Genomic DNA, 18,521 nt, shown 5'->3' on the forward strand with positions numbered 1-18,521 from the left:
GATAAGCATACTAATAGATACGGGCTGTACAAAGAGTTGTTTTTGGAGTGTCATTAACCTGAAACAATGGTATGGTGTCCTATTCAAAGTATTGGGTGGATTGACCTGCGATTTCCGGGAATTTGTGACAATGGAGAATACACTGATCCTGTGGTGCCAGAGACACATAAACAGATATATCTGATTGGAAACAAAAGATACAGAAAGTGGAACTATGATCCATGACAACAAACACAATGTACCGTAATCTGATAACTTTATTAACAAGTTTAAAAAAGACAATGAATTACAATATTTACAGAATATCCAGAGATCAAATGGAATAAAATTGTAAACAATCATTCTAGGCAACATCACAACCCACCTTTAGGAATCCGATTTTCACAGGAGAAAAGGCAAAATGGAGAATCTAAAGTAGTATAGAACTATAGAGAACAGTCTGAAGAGGAGAGGAACATAATGAAGACAAACTAAATATATATATATATATATATATATATACAAGTATCCAGTGTGTTATGACGAGCAGGGGTTCAATTGGGAGGAAGGGTTGAGACCAAAAACCAACAGAGTCCCACCACCTTCAGGGTACAGTGAGACACTGTATACAGTGACAGTTTAATAGATTTATATGAAAAATCTACCAATTTTGGGGGACAGAGAGACAGGACAGTTTCATCACCTTACAAAATCCATATTTAACCCCTGGTTTTAAGTGGAGCGGCTGCCACTTTAAAAGCTTATTTCCTCAAATAAACCTTTCTCTAACGGGTTCATGTTTAGAAAGCTAGGCTAGTCCTTTTAAAGGAAAAGAGCACAAGGGGGAAAAGATTCAGCACCAAATCCCCCCCCCCCCCCCCTTGTTTTTAAGGTACAAAAAAAGAAACAATATTTCTAATCAACCAGACGTTGTACAACAGCTTATTATTATTATTAACATTTTGATTTGGGAGTCTGAAAAACACTCCAAATGTCTTTATCTTTAGATTTTTTTGTTTTGTTTATTTGTTTAATTTGAGACCAACACCTAAAGGAAAAAAAGGTTAAAGTATCCTTTCTGAAACACCACAGTTTCAAACACTTGACAAGTAGTTTGTTTTCTCTGTACACGGCTGTATGTCACATCCGTACATGCAGGACACCCTATAGGGGAACTGGATTCTACCAGAGCCATATATACATTAATACTGTATATATATATATATGTCTCTGGGTTCTTCCCCCTATGCAACAATGGTTCTTTACCCAGGAAAGACATTTGTAGCAAACATAGCCAGCTAAATATTTTGGTACCAAGAAAAAAGTTTCTCTGTAATTTTGATGGCTCAAAGGAGTTATAGCAATAACTGTCAATCACTTTGTATTGTATTGTTTTTTTGTATTGGTTCCAACCAACCGCTGTTGGAAAGAAAGCATTTGTTTTGACGAAGCTTTAAATAATTGCTTTTCATAATTCTAATAAGGCTTTGGGGTATTTGAGCAGCAACTTCCAACATATACAATCTCTGCCTTATTTGTCAAAACAGCCTAGTCTAAAAATAAGCATACAGAAGAGCAGGCTCTCCTAGTTATCTCCATAAACAATGACTAAATCATAGAATACAGCATACAGCACTGGAGAAGGTAGGTTAAACACCCCAGTGTTCTACTTTCACATTGCTAGTCAGTCACATTTAAAACTCCTTTTTCTTTAGCATACAAGTTGGTTGTCTTTCAAATTGATGAGGTGAATTAGCTGCTTACGTCACATTAATGTCAGAAAGAGAAGCTGTAGCTTTATGATGGGTACTATTCCCTCTATTCTCTTCTGGCATTGAAGATATATATCATCAGAGGACAGTGTAGCTTGCTATCGATAAGACAACATAGCAAGGGAACTTAACCAATTAATGCCAGAATAATAAAACCTTTTAATTCAAGATGCTGGTTGTCATGTTGTGGGAACATGGTTGTGTCATTTTACTTTCAAATGTCAAAATCCCAACTGTCAGAAGTTGGACTATAGACAATAAATGCAGTTATAAAGAGTGGAAGTGATGGGAATGCCTAAGGCTGAAGGCATCACATCATATTCAAGGGAACCATATTGGGGCAAAAGCCAATTCAATATACTAAAAGTTGGATATATACTATAGATAAATAAGGTGCAACTATTCCTCGAGGAATTATTCTATTTGATTAACACAATGCTAAAAAAAACTACTGTAAAGTTATCATTCGGGTCAAATCACAGAAACGTTCTACTGTTATGTTTTACAGCTAGTATGGACGGGGTGGAGAGTGACAAGTTGAGAAGGCAGATCTAGGATCAGGTCCACACTGTCCATATAATGTTATTCATTATGATCTAAAAGGCAAAACTGACCCTAGATCAGCTCTCCTACTCAGAGACACTTGAATACGGGCACAGGTCATGAGGAGTCATCTCTCATGTACTATCTGTCTCTCAACATTACGAAACCGACGGCAGTGAGCTGCTCACAGTATATCTTCCTCCACAGTATATCTTCCTCCACTGTCCGTGTCCCCATAACGGGCTCGAACCAGTGACCATCCTCCTTGACAACGTACTGACCGATTGAGCTATTCAAAAGGATCCAATTGGATGGCTCCATCGACGACATTTCAAGCTAGCTGTGGAGTGACCTTACGGCACGTTCTTAACTCTGTTACAACGACAACACTAGACGATGGGATTATTAGGATAAGGAAATAAGGATCTGGATAGAAGCAGTGAGGTTAAAGGGGGCCAGGAGTTAAATGGGGGTCAGGGAGCTGAAGGAGGTTAAAGGGGGGTCAGGGAGAAGGAGGTTAAAGGGGGGTCAGGGAGCAGAAGGAGGTTAAAGGGGCGTCAGGGAGCAGTAGGAGGTTAAAGGGGCGTCAGGGAGCTGAAGGAGGTTAAAGGGGGGTCAGGGAGCAGTAGGAGGTTAAAGGGGGGTCAGGGAGCTGAAGGAGGTTAAAGGGGGGTCAGGGAGCAGTAGGAGGTTAAAGGGGGGTCAGGGAGCAGTAGGAGGTTAAAGGGGGGTCAGGGAGCAGTAGGAGGTTAAAGGGGGGTCAGGGAGCAGAAGGAGGTTAAAGGGGCGTCAGGGAGCAGTAGGAGGTTAAAGGGGGGTCAGGGAGCAGTAGGAGGTTAAAGGGGCGTCAGGGAGCAGTAGGAGGTTAAAGGGGGGTCAGGGAGCAGTAGTAGGTTAAAGGGGGGTCAGGGAGCAGTAGGAGGTTAAAGGGGGGTCAGGGAGCAGTAGGAGGTTAAAGGGGGGTCAGGGAGCAGTAGGAGGTTAAAAAGTATAAAGTCATAAAGTACGTTATCTATCATTAAAGAACTTCCATGGGGTCAAAGGTGCTTTGATACAAACAGTAACTTCAGAAAGTATTCACAACCCTTTACTTTTTCCAAATTGTGTTTGTGTTACAGCCTGAATTTTCAATTGATTAAATTGAGACTTTTTGTCACTTGCTCACACAATACCCCATAATGTCAAAGTGGAATGATGTTTTTAGAAAAAAACAATTTATTAATAAAAAATGTAAAGCTGAAATGTCTTGAGTCAATAAGTTTTCAACCCCTTTGTTATGGCAGGCCTAAATAGATTCAGGAGCTTAACATGTTACATAATAAGTTTCATGGACTCACTGTGTGCAATAATAGTGATTAATAGTAATAAACATGATTTTTGAATGATTACCTCATCTCTGTACCCCACACATGCAATTATCTGTAAGGTCCCTCAGTCGAGCAGTGAATTTCAAACACAGATTCAACCAATGCCTCGCATAAAAGGGCACCTATTGGTAGACATTGAATATCCCTTTGAGCATGGTGAAGTTATTAATTACACTAATTACACCCAGTAACTACAAAGATACAAGCGTCCTTCCTAACTCTGAGAGGAAGAGGAAGGAAACCGCTCAGGGATTTCACCATGGGGCCAATGGTGACTTTAAAACAGTTACAGAGTTTAATGGCTGTGATAGTACACATCTGAGGATGGATCAACAACATTGTAGTTACTCTACAATACTAACCTAATTGACAGAGGGCAAAGAAGGAAGCCTATACATAATACAAATTATCCAAAACATGCATCCTGTTTGCAACAAGGCACTAAAGTAAAACTGCAAAAAATTTGGCAAAGCAATTACCTTTTTGTCCTGAATACAAAGTGTTATGTTTGAGGCAAATCCAATATAACACATTACTGAGTACCACTCTCCATATTTTCAAGCATAGTGGTGGCTGCATCATGTTCTGGGTATGCTTGTAATCGTTAAGGACTGGGGAGTTTTTCAGGATAAAAAAGAAACGGAATGGAGCTAAGCACAGTCAAAATCCTAGAGGAAAACCTGGTTCTGTCTGCTTTCCACCAAATACCGGGAGATTAATTCACCTTTCAGCAGGACAATAACCTAAAACACAAGGCCACATCTACACTGGAGTTGCTTACCAAGAAGACAGTGAATGTTCCTGAGTGGCCGAGTTACAGTTTTGACTTAAATCTACTTCAAAATCTATGGCAAGACCTGAAAATTGTTGTTTAGCAATGACCAACAACCAATTTGACAGAGCGTGAAGAATTTTGAAAATAATAATAGGCAAATGTTGTACAATCCAGGTGTGAAAAACTATTAGGGACTTACCCAGAAATACTCACAGCTGTACTCGCTGGCAAAGGTGCTTCTACAAAGTATTGACTCAGGGGTGTGAATACTTATGTAAATGAATATTTCTGTATTTCATTTTCAACAAATTTGCAAAGAAATCTAAAAACATGTTTTCACTTTGTCATTATTGGGTATTGTGTGTAGATGGGTGAGAAAAACAACAACTATTTAATCAATTTTGAATTCAGGATGTAACAACAAAATGTGGAATAAGTCAAAGGTTAAAAATACTTTCTGAAGGCACTGTATAGGCTTAAAGAAATCATTTTCCAATTTCAAACATGTTTTGGGGAAATGTCACCCACTCTTCCTTTCAACAAAACAAATATCTTAGTTAGTAGACGTGAACTAGGACTTAAGCTGTAGAAACTGACGATTTGACCTGAATGTGTGCTTTACAGTACCATTCACTATTGGTTAGCAATATATTAACATCTGTCCTACGGGTCCAGTGACTCATTTTAAAGTTCAGCCATTTAAATGTTTTGGGATGTAACACAAACAATGATGAATATAAACCCTGGATTGCTGATGCTATGTATTGGCCATTGAGAGGCTTTGAAGCCACCGGCGGCCATATTGGCACTCCCCAGTAGGAGCAGTCCTCCATATAGGAATTAATAGAATTCTACAGTATTTCAATTAAATGTTTCAAGGTCAAAATTACATATATTTAAGTATTTTCGTTGTTGTAGTGGGGAAAGTAACATTCGCACTGTTTTTTAATGTTTAGCTCACATAATATAATTACAAAATATGCATTAAGGTGTCTGTAATATACTGAACAAAAATATAAATGCAACATGTAAAGTGTTGGTCCCAAGTTTCATGAGCTGAAATAAAAGATCCCAGAAATGTTCCATATGCACAAAAAGCTTATTTCTCTCATAATTTGTGCACAAATTTGTTTGCATCCCTGTTAGTGAGCATTTCCAAGATAAAAAGTCCACCTGACAGGTGTGGCATATCAAGAAGCTGATTAAACAGCATGATCATTACACAGGTGCACCTTGTGCTGGGGACAATAAAAGGCCGCTCTAAACTTTGTAGTGTTGTCACACAACACAATGCCACAGATGTCTCATGTTGAGGGAGCGTACAATTGGCATGCTGACTGCAGGAATGTCCACCAGAGCTGTTGCTAGAGAATTGTATGTTACATTCTCTACCATAAGCCGCCTCCCAAGGATATTTTAGAGAATTTGGCAGTACGTCCAACCAGCCTCACAACCGCAGACCAAGTGTAACCACGCCAGCCCAGGACATCCACATCCGGCTTCTTTACCTGCGGGATCGTCTGAGATCAGCCACCCGGACAGCTGATGAAACTGAGGAGTATTTCTGTCTGTAATAAAGCCCTTTTGTGGGGAAAAACTCATTCTGATTGGCTGGGCCTGGCTCCCCAGTGGGTGGGCCCCTGCTCAGTCATGTGAAATCCATAGATTTGGGCCTAATGAATTTATTTAAATTGATTGATTTCCTTATATGAATTGTAACTCAGCACAATCGTTGAAATTGCTGCATGTTGCGTTTACATTTTTGTTCAGTATAGAATAAACGTGGCAAAAACAAATGTAGACTTTAATAAATGCATTTCTATAGCTTCCCAAATAAAAAAATTCAATGGTGGGGGAGTGCCAGGAGTGAGGCGCAGTGGCTTCAAAACAGCGCCGCCTGTCAGTCATCTAGTGTATATATAAATCATTGAACACAACCTATAGTTTTCAATATGTAACACTTAAAAGCTAACAATGCTCCAAAAGGTGACAATTCCTTTGACTTAGTTTTTTATGTTTCCATCTTTTTCCTTTCTTTAGCAGCCTATTTTTGAAACCCAACACCAATATTCATACAACCTAATGTTATGGTCTCTAGCACAGTGACTACAATGTTAGACCACAGTCCTCTTCTCTTACGTCTTCCTATAGGTCATTTTTGGTCTCAAGTATTTCTTTGTCTTCCTCATTCAGATTTTTACTACTCTGTGATAGGTCAGAGGCATATCCTCTCTCCACCTCCATGCCGTTGCTGGATAGGCCCACCCCTCTGTCCGTCATTGTCACGACATCCAACGAGCCAATAGGAAGCTGAGCTGAGTCTGAGGCGTCTATTGCTGGAGTGGTGCTAGTGTCTGCTGTTCCGCTGTTGGTAACAGTCCTGCATGGGGATGAGAGGGCGAAAGGTCAGTGTCCATCACCATAGGAACATACTAGGGGAAAACATGCCGAAGGAAGAGGGTGGGAGTGAGAGAGGTAGGGAGAGAGAAAGAAGTAGGAATGGAGAGAGAGATGGGGCAGGGAAAGGAGGAGGGAGGGATGTAAGATCCCAGTAAGCAAAATGACATTGAAAATATGTCTTTTTGACATCTAGGTACTGAATGAAAGGTGAAAATATGTATTTTCCGGACGTTGAAAATACGTATTCTCCGGGCGTTGAAATCGGGTGCATATTTGGTGCTGAATTAAAGGTGAAAATACGTATTTTCCAGATGTTGAAAAGACGTCAATAACCAACGTTGAAAATACTTATTTTTTCAGTCATTGATTCTATGGCCAACTTTCATATGCATATACATTCTCAATGAAGTAAGCATTATATCACAATACGTTTTCAAGCCTCTTTATTATATGAAAAAGGAGCCAACTCAAGATTGCAATTATATGTATTTTGTCACATGCACTTATGTGATCTTTTTCAAAAGCTTTAAAACTTGCTATTCTTGCTATGACTGTGCTATGATGTTGTTTATCTACCTTAGTTGAATGCACTGACTGTAAGTCGCTCTGGATAAGAGCGTCTGCTGAATGACCAAAATGTAAATGTAAAAAACAAACACTTACAAAGCATGCTGGGTATTATTCTAATGAGTCCTGCCCCAAACAAGTACACATTTGGTCGGGGCGGACCAGATCCAAATCTGAACGAATCATAGACGTCTATGGTATGTTTCATTAGTTTGAACATCACAGTACAGTACGGCACAGTTTAATACAGCAGAGCACAGTAGAGCACAGTACAGTACGGTACAGTAAACTTGATTTCAGTAGAGTAGAGTTTAATTCATTAGAGTAGAATACATTAAGAGTAAAGTAGGGTACAATACAGTAGGGGAGAGTGGGGTAAGTTGAGCCACCCTTGTTTCTAGGAAACCATACATAACATTTATAATTTCACCAAATATTTAGGAAGAGGTCATCCTTTCATGTAGTCTGTAAAGGAAGAAATCAGTTGGGATCTCTATAAGCTTCAATATGAGGTCCTAAACCTAGCATGCATCCTTGTAGCTGTGGGGGCTAATATAGTCAAAATATTTGCCTTGGGGTAAGTTGAGCCAATAGTTGAGCAAATGTAAGTGTTTTCTTCCCAGGTGTAATGCAAGGCGTTATCACTGGGATATGAGGTAACAACAGGGCCTGGCCTATGTTAAAAGTGTTTAAAAAAGTACAAAGTGTTTGTTAGGTGTTAAAATATGCTTAAAATGATTCAAATACAAAAAAAGTTATTGTGTTGGGGAAAAAAAGATAGACATGGTTTTAAAAGGTAGTGGTAATATTTAATTCAGTACAGAAATGTGTAGGCGACTTAACTTTCACTATCCTGCGATGTAATGTACTGTACTCTGCTGTGCTCTACTGTACTGTACTGTACTCTGCTGTGCTCTACTGTACTGTATTGTACTGTACTGTACTCTGCTGTGCTCTACTGTACTGTAATGTACTGTAATCTGCTGTGCTCTACTGTACTGTATTGTAATGTACTGTACTCTGCTCTACTGTACTGTGTACTGTAATGTACTGTACTCTGCTGTACTCTACTGTACTGTATTGTACTGTACTGTACTCTGCTGTGCTCTAATGTACTCTAGTGTAATGTACTGTACTCTGCTGTGCTCTACTGTACTGTGTACTGTAATGTACTGTACTCTGCTGTGCTCTACTGTACTGTAATGTACTGTAATCTGCTGTGCTCTACTGTACTGTAATGTACTGTACTCTGCTGTGCTCTACTGTAATGTATTGTACTGTACTGTACTCTGCTGTGCTCTACTGTACTGTAATGTACTGTACTCTGCTGTGCTCTACTGTACTGTATTTTACTGTACTGTACTCTGCTGTGCTCTACTGTACTGTATTGTACTGTAATCTGCTGTGCTCTACTGTACTGTATTGTAATGTACTGTACTCTGCTCTACTGTACTGTGTACTGTAATGTACTGTACTCTGCTGTGCTCTACTGTACTGTATTGTACTGTACTCTGCTGTGCTCTTCTGTACTGTATTGTACTGTACTCTTCTGTGCTCTACTGTACTGTATTGTACTGTACTCTGCTGTGCTCTACTGTACTGTATTGTACTGTACTCTGCTGTGCTCTACTGTACTGTATTGTAATGTACTGTACTCTGCTGTGCTCTAATGTAATGTACTGTACTCTGCTGTGCTCCAATGTACTCTAGTGTAATGTACTGTACTCTGCTGTGCTCTACTGTACTGTGTACTGTAATGTACTGTACTCTGCTGTGCTCTACTGTACTGTAATGTACTGTACTCTGCTGTGCTCTACTGTACTGTGTACTGTAATGTACTGTACTCTGCTGTGCTCTACTGTAATGTATTGTACTGTACTCTGCTGTGGTCTACTGTACTGTATTGTAATGTACTGTACTCTGCTCTACTGTACTGTAATGTACTGTACTCTGCTGTGCTCTACTGTACTGTATTGTACTGTACTGTACTCTGCTGTGCTCTACTGTACTGTATTGTACTGTACTCTTCTGTGCTCTACTGTACTGTATTGTACTGTACTCTGCTGTGCTCTACTGTACTGTATTGTACTGCACTCTGCTGTGCTCTACTGTACTGTATTGTAATGTACTGTACTCTGCTGTGCTCTAATGTAATGTACTGTACTCTGCTGTGCTCTAATGTACTCTAGTGTAATGTACTGTACTCTGCTGTGCTCTACTGTACTGTGTACTGTACTGTACTCTGCTGTGCTCTACTGTACTGTAATGTACTGTAATCTGCTGTGCTCTACTGTACTGTAATGTACTGTACTCTGCTGTGCTCTACTGTACTGTATTTTACTGTACTGTACTCTGCTGTGCTCTACTGTACTGTAATGTACTGTACTCTGCTGTGCTCTACTGTACTGTAATGTACTGTACTCTGCTGTGCTCTACTGTACTGTATTGTACTGTAATCTGCTGTGCTCTACTGTACTGTATTGTAATGTACTGTACTCTGCTCTACTGTACTGTGTACTGTAATGTACTGTACTCTCCTGTGCTCTACTGTACTGTAATGTACTGTACTCTTCTGTGCTCTACTGTACTGTATTGTACTGTACTCTGCTGTGCTCTACTGTACTGTATTGTACTGTACTCTGCTGTGCTCTACTGTACTGTATTGTAATGTACTGTACTCTGCTGTGCTCTAATGTAATGTACTGTACTCTGCTGTGCTCTAATGTACTCTAGTGTAATGTACTGTACTCTGCTGTGCTCTACTGTACTGTGTACTGTAATGTACTGTACTCTGCTGTGCTCTACTGTACTGTATTGTACTGTACTCTGCTGTGCTCTACTGTACTGTATTGTAATGTACTGTACTCTGCTGTGCTCTACTGTACTGTGTACTGTAATGTACTGTACTCTACTGTACTGTATTGTACTGTACTCTGCTGTGCTCTACTGTACTGTATTGTAATGTACTGTACTCTGCTGTGCTCTACTGTACTGTGTACTGTACTCTGCTGTACTGTACTCTGCTTTGCGCTACTGTACTGTGTTGTACTGTACTCTGCGTCTGTATAGACGTCTATGATTGGTTCAGATTTGGTCTGGTCCGGACAAAAAATCTACATCCTTCAAATAAATAAAAAAGACGTTGCTGTCAGTAAATGCTTAGTGGGAAAACTCAGGCACAGAACTAAATACTAATAGAATATATTATATTGTATCTCTATGGACTCACATGCCGTGTCGGAGGACGTGGCGTTCCCACTCTATGCTGTTGGTGAAGCAACGACCACAGAACTCACAGGGGAAACGCTTCTCAGCGGAGGCAGACACACTCACAGTCACACTGCTGCTGCTGGGGGAGATCACGGGGACGTCTGGAGGACAGACAGCGATCAGCATGACGAGGGGTTAGTAACAGACATACAGCAAAGACAGATATAACAGGCCCCCAGTTACATCACATTACTGATCAGTGACAGGGCCAGTAACAGGGTTGTGTTCATTAGGGCACATGTAACAAAACGTTTTGAAACAGTCCCTCCCCTGATTCAGTCAGTTATCTTCCGTTTGGTGCCTAGTGAACACAGCTCAAAGATTCTTGTTTACCTTTAGGAACAAGCTTTTCTGCCACTCCCTCTTCCTCTTCCTCCTCTAGCTCTTCATCTCTAGTCTCTTCCATCTCCACTTCATCCTCCATCATCTCTTCTTCCATGACCATTCCATCCTCCTCTCTCTCCTCTTCCTCCTCGGCACTACTGTGAGTCTCCTTTAAAGCATCCAGCTGATCCAGATTGACCCGCCCCATCGACTCAAAGTTACGGATCACCTGATCAACAAGAGAAAGAGAGGTATCATCAGTATGTTCTAACTGCTGTCATGTTGTTGTTTACTTGTCTCCTCGTAAAACTCAGAAAAATGTTTCCCTCTGGGATGAATTTAATTTATTGAATTGAGTTTAATAGAATTAAACATGATGTAGCGGTACTGTATAAAACCATGATTCAACGTGAAGCAGAATTTCTACAATTTACGAGCGCCACAAACCATGATTGACAGGTATCATGTCAGAAAATAATTATCTAATTGACTATTAGTACAAACAATGAGCTCATGGAACAGTAACTTCTCAGTCTTCCCTCGATAAACAGCTAGTATCGTCTGAGCCCTTTTAAGTTTAATGTCACTTCAACCTCATGAAAGGCCATCTGCACTCATTCAGCAAGGGCCTATGGGAAATTAAACCTATTCTTTGTGATATGCACTCAGAATACATAGCAGGATGTATGTGTGTGGGATGTGAATCATCTTGCTTGATTTACTTTGTATGACTTCAGATCCTTTTTACCGATAAGCACATTTTATCTGCATGTGATGGAGGTATAATAACTTCTATGATAAAGTACTGAAATAACTCCGAACTTATTAGACACTGATATAATAACTTCTATGATAAAGTACTGAAATAACTCAGAACTTATTAGACACTGATATAATAACTTCTATGATAAAGTACTGAAATAACTCAGAACTTATTAGACACTGATATAATAACTTCTATGATAAAGTACTGAAATAACTCAGAACTTATTAGACACTGATATAATAACTTCTATGATAAAGTACTGAAATAACTCATAACTTATTAGACACTGATATAATAACTTCTATGATAAAGTACTGAAATAACTCAGACCTTATTAGACACCGATATAATAACTTCTATGATAAAGTACTGAAATAACTCATAACTTATTACATTACATTACATTTACGTCATTTAGCAGACGCTCTTATCCAGAGCGACTTACAGTTAGTGATTACATATATTTTTTTTTATACTGGCCCCCCGTGGGAATCGAACCCACAACCCTGGCGTTGCAAACGCCATGCTCTATCAACTTAGCTACATTCCTGCCGGCCATTCCCTCCCCTACCCTGGACGACGCTGGGCCAATTGTGCGCCGCCCATGAGTCTCCCGGTCGCGGCCGGCTGCGACAGAGCCTGGATTCGAACTAGGATCTCTAGTGGCACAGTTAGCACTGCGATGCAGTGCCTTAGACCACTGCGCCACTAGACACCGATATCATAATTTCTACGATAAAGTACTGAAATAACTCATAACTTATTAGACACTGATATAATAACTTCTATGATAAAGTACTGAAATCACTCAGAACTTATTAGACACTGATATAATAACTTATATGATAAAGTACTGAAATAACTCAGAACTTATTAGACACTGATATAATAACTTCTATGATAAAGTACTGAAATAACTCAGAACTTATTAGACACTGATATAATAACTTCTATGATAAAGTACTGAAATAACTCAGAACTTATTAGGCACTGAGACCTCTTGAAGCCATCTCTGAGAGGATACAAGCTGGCACGATCTTGTGATTGTCTCAGGATGACATCCTTAGAGAACTGCCTATTTTAAAAAGCAAGTAGGTAATTTTGGATTACTTTCTTTTAAAGCCGACCCATCCTGCCAAATACAATTTCCCCAGGACCTGTACTAAAACAGCTGAATTAAAGATTGAATTAAAGATTGGTGTGCAGGCTACCCCAAAGTTTAAAAAAGATGAACAGGAAGAGCATGTGTCAAGGCAGGGCATGCTGGGAGTTGGCGTTCAGACCTCATCGTGGAGGGTGAAAACAAGGATATAATATAAAATCAACACACTTCCCATATTGACAGGAAGAAGTCCCTTGCATATGTGCCAGCCAGACAGGCTGAATGCTGGGAGTTGTAGTTCTGAGTCTGACTTACCTTGTGCTCGTCTCGGAGGTGTTCCTCCAGCTGGTGGCGCTGCCTGCTGTCGTAGTAGCACAGCTGGCACTGGTACGGTTTCATCTCGTTGTGCTTGGTGATGTGCAGCTGCAGGCTCTGGTCGCTGGAGCAGGTGAAGGTGCACTTGTGGCAGCGGAACACCACGCCCGCCAGGTGGCGAGACAGCTTGGAGCGGGACACCTCCAGGGGTACCACGCGCTCCTCTGTGGGGAGGGTGAGAGAGGGGGGTGAGGGGGAGGGGGAGGGGGGAGAGACAGAAAGAGAGAATGACTATTGTGTAAACATCATAACACTCTCAACTGTGAAGTCATATCTTAGCACAGGGGGTTGGTGGCACCAGGGGAGGAGGGGCTCGTGGTAATGGCTGGGGCGGAATCAGTGGAATGGTATCAAATACATCAAACACATGTTTCCATGTGTTTGATGCCATTCCAATCGCTCCATTCCAGCCATTATTATGAGTCGTCCTCCCCTCAGCAGCCTCCAATGTATCTTAGTAAGTGTAGCTAATCACTTTGTTGTGTGACAATACGGTGTGATGTCTGGCACTGCGAGACTAGTACAGCTGTGACTTTAAGCTCAATAAGACCACTACACCTGGCACTAAGAGTTGTTTCCCTCTGAATTGTCTTATCAATACGTGAGCAGATAAACTATGTGTTGGATGGCTTACCCCTGTGCAGGACGATGTGGTCGATCATATTGCTCTTGTGTTTGGTGTGGTAGAGACAGAGGGGACAGCGCAGGTCTTTGTGACCCTCCTCAAGAACCACGGTGTGTCCTGCTTCCACATGCATGGTGAATGCTGACCTGAGAGGAACCAAACAGATGTAGTGAGGCCGAAGGGACATGAGAAAACAACCAGCACAATCAGTTGCCAAGCAACCATCATAAAACTCCCCAAAAATGAAGAAACAGAAGACAATTCGTCTTTCCTTGATTTCTTCATGTACACTCTCCTCTCCTTTTTCTCAACATGTATTTGAGGAGAATGTCCGAAGCGAGGGACCTTGGATCCTCTCCTCCAGTGCGGTTTGAGAAGGAGGAAAGAGGACGTGAGGACTCAAAGAAAGACTAATTGAAAAAGAGCCCATTTTATGTTGTCACAGTAACATTAATTTGCTTACTTGGAGCAGGTGAAGAAGGAGCAATCTTTGCACTTGAACAGCTTCTTCCCTCCGTGTCGGTCTCTGTAGTGGCGGCGCAGGCTCTGCATGTATCCCGAGCTGAACTCACAGAACTCACAGGTCAGGATGCCGTCTGGACGTGTGTCGGAGGTTGCGCCCTGTGGCGGAGAGGTCACATGACTACGTGACGCTAGCTGATAGTGACTGAGCTGCTGCCGTACATCCGCCGTCTCATCCAGGTACCCAGCGTCTAGAAAGAGGGAAGAGAGAGTGGGGGGGCTGAGTATGTATATGATATAATACACTACCATTCAGCAGACACTTTTATCCAAAATGACTCGCAGCACAGTTACAGTACAATTAGTGATTTCTTTGTGTGTGATCCCTCCGGGAATTGAACCCACAACCTTGGCATTGCTAGTGCTACGCTAATGCAAACTAAGCCACACAGGACCACATGGATAAAAATCATGAAGAAATACTGCCTTTCAAAAGGTTATAGTAACTTCCTTTTATATACTGTAGCAATCATCTATAGTTATTAACAGAGAAAACACCCTGTCAGGAACTCAAACAGGCTGTGATGATTCACCCAAACAGCTATAAAAGTAAACATGGCTTCAGAATCAGAATGGATCTGGAGTGTGTTGGGTTTTACTTCTAGAATTCCAAAGGATTCTGGAATGGAATTCAAACCCACCAAGGCTCTACACACTAAGAATGGGTTCCTCAAGGGTTCTTTGGGAAGAGTGATGGTTGTATGTGGAACCATAATGACTCAAATAACCCTTTGAGCCCTTCAATGGTTCTTTGCAGTTCACAAAAGGGTTATTTTCTCTTTTAGTGCTAATTAAAATGTAGGTGAAGTAGCTCAATATAATATTTTGGGGCGTGGTTTACGCACTGCTGTTTTTGTGCAACCGTGAATGAGAGTGTCATTCCAGTTTATCGAATTTGTTGTGTTATGCCATAACATCTTATACATGACTAGTGCCAGTAACGGTGTCTTGAAAGAATCAAGTAAGGCCTTGAGTCAATTGAGAACCGTTGACTAAATTAGTGGTTCTCAATTCTCCCTTCAGCGACCTCCAGCTGTTCCAGAGTTAGTACACCTTATTCAACTTGTCAATGAACACAATAATGGCACCTATGGAATTTTAACAATATGGCTAACCAGAATAAAAACCCTGTATGGTTCTTCAAAAGGATCAATAAAGGACCTTTGAGATTGAGGAAGGTTCTTTATAGAACCAACCTCCATAAAGGTTCTATAAAGAACTATTAAAAAGGGTTCTATATAGCCCCCAAAAGGGTTGGAACCATCGCAAAACCCTTTTTTGGTGCTATATAGGACCTTTTATTAATGAAGGTTCGATAACAGAGGTTCCATTTAGAATCGTATGAGCATGTTTCTTTACAGAACCTTAAAAAAAAGGTTCTATATAGCACCAAAAAGGGATCCACTGTGGTACCAAGCCAAATAACCCTTATTTGGCACTATATAGAACCATTCGTTTTTAGTGTGTACTGTAACATCCCAGAACTGTGCCTGTGATTGTCACCACAACCCCCCCCCCCCACCCCCCACAAGTGTGTGTATGATATCAGTGAGCGACCTCATCTACTCGTCCTACTTCCAGAGTACACCACATCAATAAATAAAACCAAGTGCCGGTAAAAGGATGTCAGCATGTGAAAAATGGCTCATTCAGCAGTGTGGCAAGACGAAGCGAGTGCAGGAGACGGCAGAAATAAAGACCGTACTATAACTTTTTCAAATGCATGCGATGGTAGAGAAAATAGTATAAATCGAACAAGCCACACTTGATTCATAACAGCAGGTACAGTAAAATCCTTTGAGAAAGTAGTAATCTGTCTTCTTAAATGGTAGTAACAGAAGCCAATAGTTCTGCCCAAGAGCTGTTGAACAGTGCTGAACCACCATGAAGCAGGCAGCAAGCAGCAGAGTCCCCGGGGACTTTAGGAGATCAGCCAAGTGGAATATGTTTACACTAGTATCATGACGACCACAGATATGCAACAGTCAAGAACTTTCATAGGAAAACCCTGCACCTAACTATAAGACAACTCAAACACTAATTGTAAAAATCTACTAGTTCTAACGTTTAACCAGCCTACAAAGGTAAGTAAGGGAGATATATGTGATATGCTCTGGTCCCCCTCAATGCTTCATTTGTCTGCTGTAGCCAACGGTGACATGGCGGTTGCATTCCACAGTGCTTCTCTGCTCTGCTCTCTGGGTTCCACTTCCACCTAGAGGGAAAATTCCATTGTGCCCGCAGCTAGATGACACCTGCCAAGAACATTCTAGAACAGAGTGGGCAGTCGGTTGGAGGGCCAGGCACCTGACACGCTAGTTTAACGCTTTCTGGAACCAGTCATGGGCACAAAAAGAAAGGTGGATCCTGTTTGATCAGGTCTAACAATGTGAATCCTGTGATTTGAGAGGGAGACCATGCATTAGCTCCTATCCCAGTGTTTCCCCTAGCGGTAACATGGGCTGCCCTGCTGAGTTCTGATGCTCTCCAGCTTTGAAATGAATGAGGCTTGTACTGATAGTAATTGAAAATGTGTATTTGTGTCAACAGCACCCAACCCCAAATATTGACTTTGTAGTAAGTATTATTGTTTTGTATATACAGTTGAAGTCGGAAGTTTACATACACTTAGGTTGGAGTCATTAAAACTCTGTTTTCAACCACTCCACAAATGTCTTGTTAACAAACTATAGTTTTGGCAAGTCGGTTAGGACATCTACTTTGTGCATGACACAAGTAATTTTTCAAACTATTGTTTACAGACAGATTATTTCAATTATAATTCACTGTATTACAATTCCAGTAGGTCAGAAGTTTACATACACTAAGTTGACTGTGCCTTTAAACAGCTTGGAAAATTCCAGAAAATGATGTCATGGCTTTAGAAGCTTCTGATAGGCTAATTGACATCATTTGAGTCAATTGTACCTGTGGATGTATTTCAAGGCCTACCTTCAAACTTAGTGCCTCTTTGCTTGACATCATGGGAAAATTAAAAGAAATCAGCCAAGACCTCTGAAAACAAATTGTAGACCTCCACAAGTCTGGTTCATCCTTGGGAGCAATTTCCAAACGCCTGAAGGTACCACGTTCATCTGTACAAACAATAGTACGCAAGTACATCTGGGACCACGCAGCCGTCATACCGCTCAGGAAGGAGACGCGTTCTGTCTCCTAGAGATGAACTTACTTTGGTGCGAAAAGTGCAAATCAATCCCAGAACAACAGCAAAGGACCTTGTGAAGATGCTGGAGGAAACAGGTACAAAATAATCTATATCCACAGTAAAACGAGTCCTATATAGACATAACCTGAAAGGCCACTCAGCAAGGAAGAAGCCACTGCTCCAAAACCGCCATAAAAAAGCCAGACTACGGTTTGCAACTGCACATGGGGACAAAGATCGTACTTTTTGGAGAAATGTCATCTGGTCTGATGAAACAAAAATAGAACTGTTTGGCCATAATGACCATCGTTATGTTTGGAGGAAAAAGGGGGTAGCTTGCAAGCTGAAGAACACCATCCCAACCGTGAAGCACGGGGGTGGCAGCATCATGCTGTGGGGGTATTTGCTGCAGGAGGGACTGGTGCACTTCATAAAATAGATGGCATCATGAGGAAGGACAATTATGTGGATACATTGAAGCAACATCTCAAGACATCAGTCAGGAAGTTAAAGCTTGGTCGCAAATGGGTCTTCCAAATGGATAATGACCCCAAGCATACTTCCAAAGTTGTGGCAAAATGGCTTAAGGACAACAAAGTCAAGGTATTGGAGTGGCCATCACAAAGCCCTGACCTCAATCCTATAGAAAATGTGTGGGCAGAAATGAAAAAGCGTGTGCGAGCAAGGAGGCCTACAAACCTGACTCAGTTACACCAGCTCTGTCAGGAGGAATGGGCCAAAATTCACCCAACTTATTGTGGGAAGCTTGTGGAAGGCTACCCGAAACGTTTGACCCAAGTTAAACAATTTAAAGGCAATGCTACCAAATACTAATTGAGTGTATGTAAACTTCTGACCCACTGGGAATGTGATGAAATAAATAAAAGCTGAAGTAAATAATTCTCTCTACTATTATTCTGACATTTCACATTCTTAAAATAAAGTGGTGATCCTAATTGACCTAAGAC

General features: G+C 41.0%; 1 protein-coding gene across 1 annotated transcript in view; it reads right to left on the reverse strand.

The window, feature by feature from the left end:
• Positions 1-4,708: 4,708 nt before the first annotated feature.
• The window catches only part of LOC311136163 (zinc finger protein 462-like), a 60,137-nt gene continuing 46,324 nt past the window's right edge, over positions 4,709-18,521 (reverse strand). Inside the window, exons 8-13 of the mRNA XM_084170254.1 lie at positions 14,329-14,578; positions 13,875-14,011; positions 13,181-13,404; positions 11,007-11,226; positions 10,633-10,774; positions 4,709-6,816 (exon numbers count right to left, since the gene is read on the reverse strand). Coding sequence (XP_084026380.1) covers positions 6,582-6,816; positions 10,633-10,774; positions 11,007-11,226; positions 13,181-13,404; positions 13,875-14,011; positions 14,329-14,578 — 1,208 coding nt within the window. The 3' untranslated portion in view covers positions 4,709-6,581. The remainder of the gene's footprint in view (positions 6,817-10,632; positions 10,775-11,006; positions 11,227-13,180; positions 13,405-13,874; positions 14,012-14,328; positions 14,579-18,521) is intronic.

The sequence above is a fragment of the Coregonus lavaretus genome (genome assembly GCF_964263955.1).
Source record: "Coregonus lavaretus genome assembly, chromosome: 10".
Lineage (NCBI taxonomy): Eukaryota > Metazoa > Chordata > Actinopteri > Salmoniformes > Salmonidae > Coregonus > Coregonus lavaretus.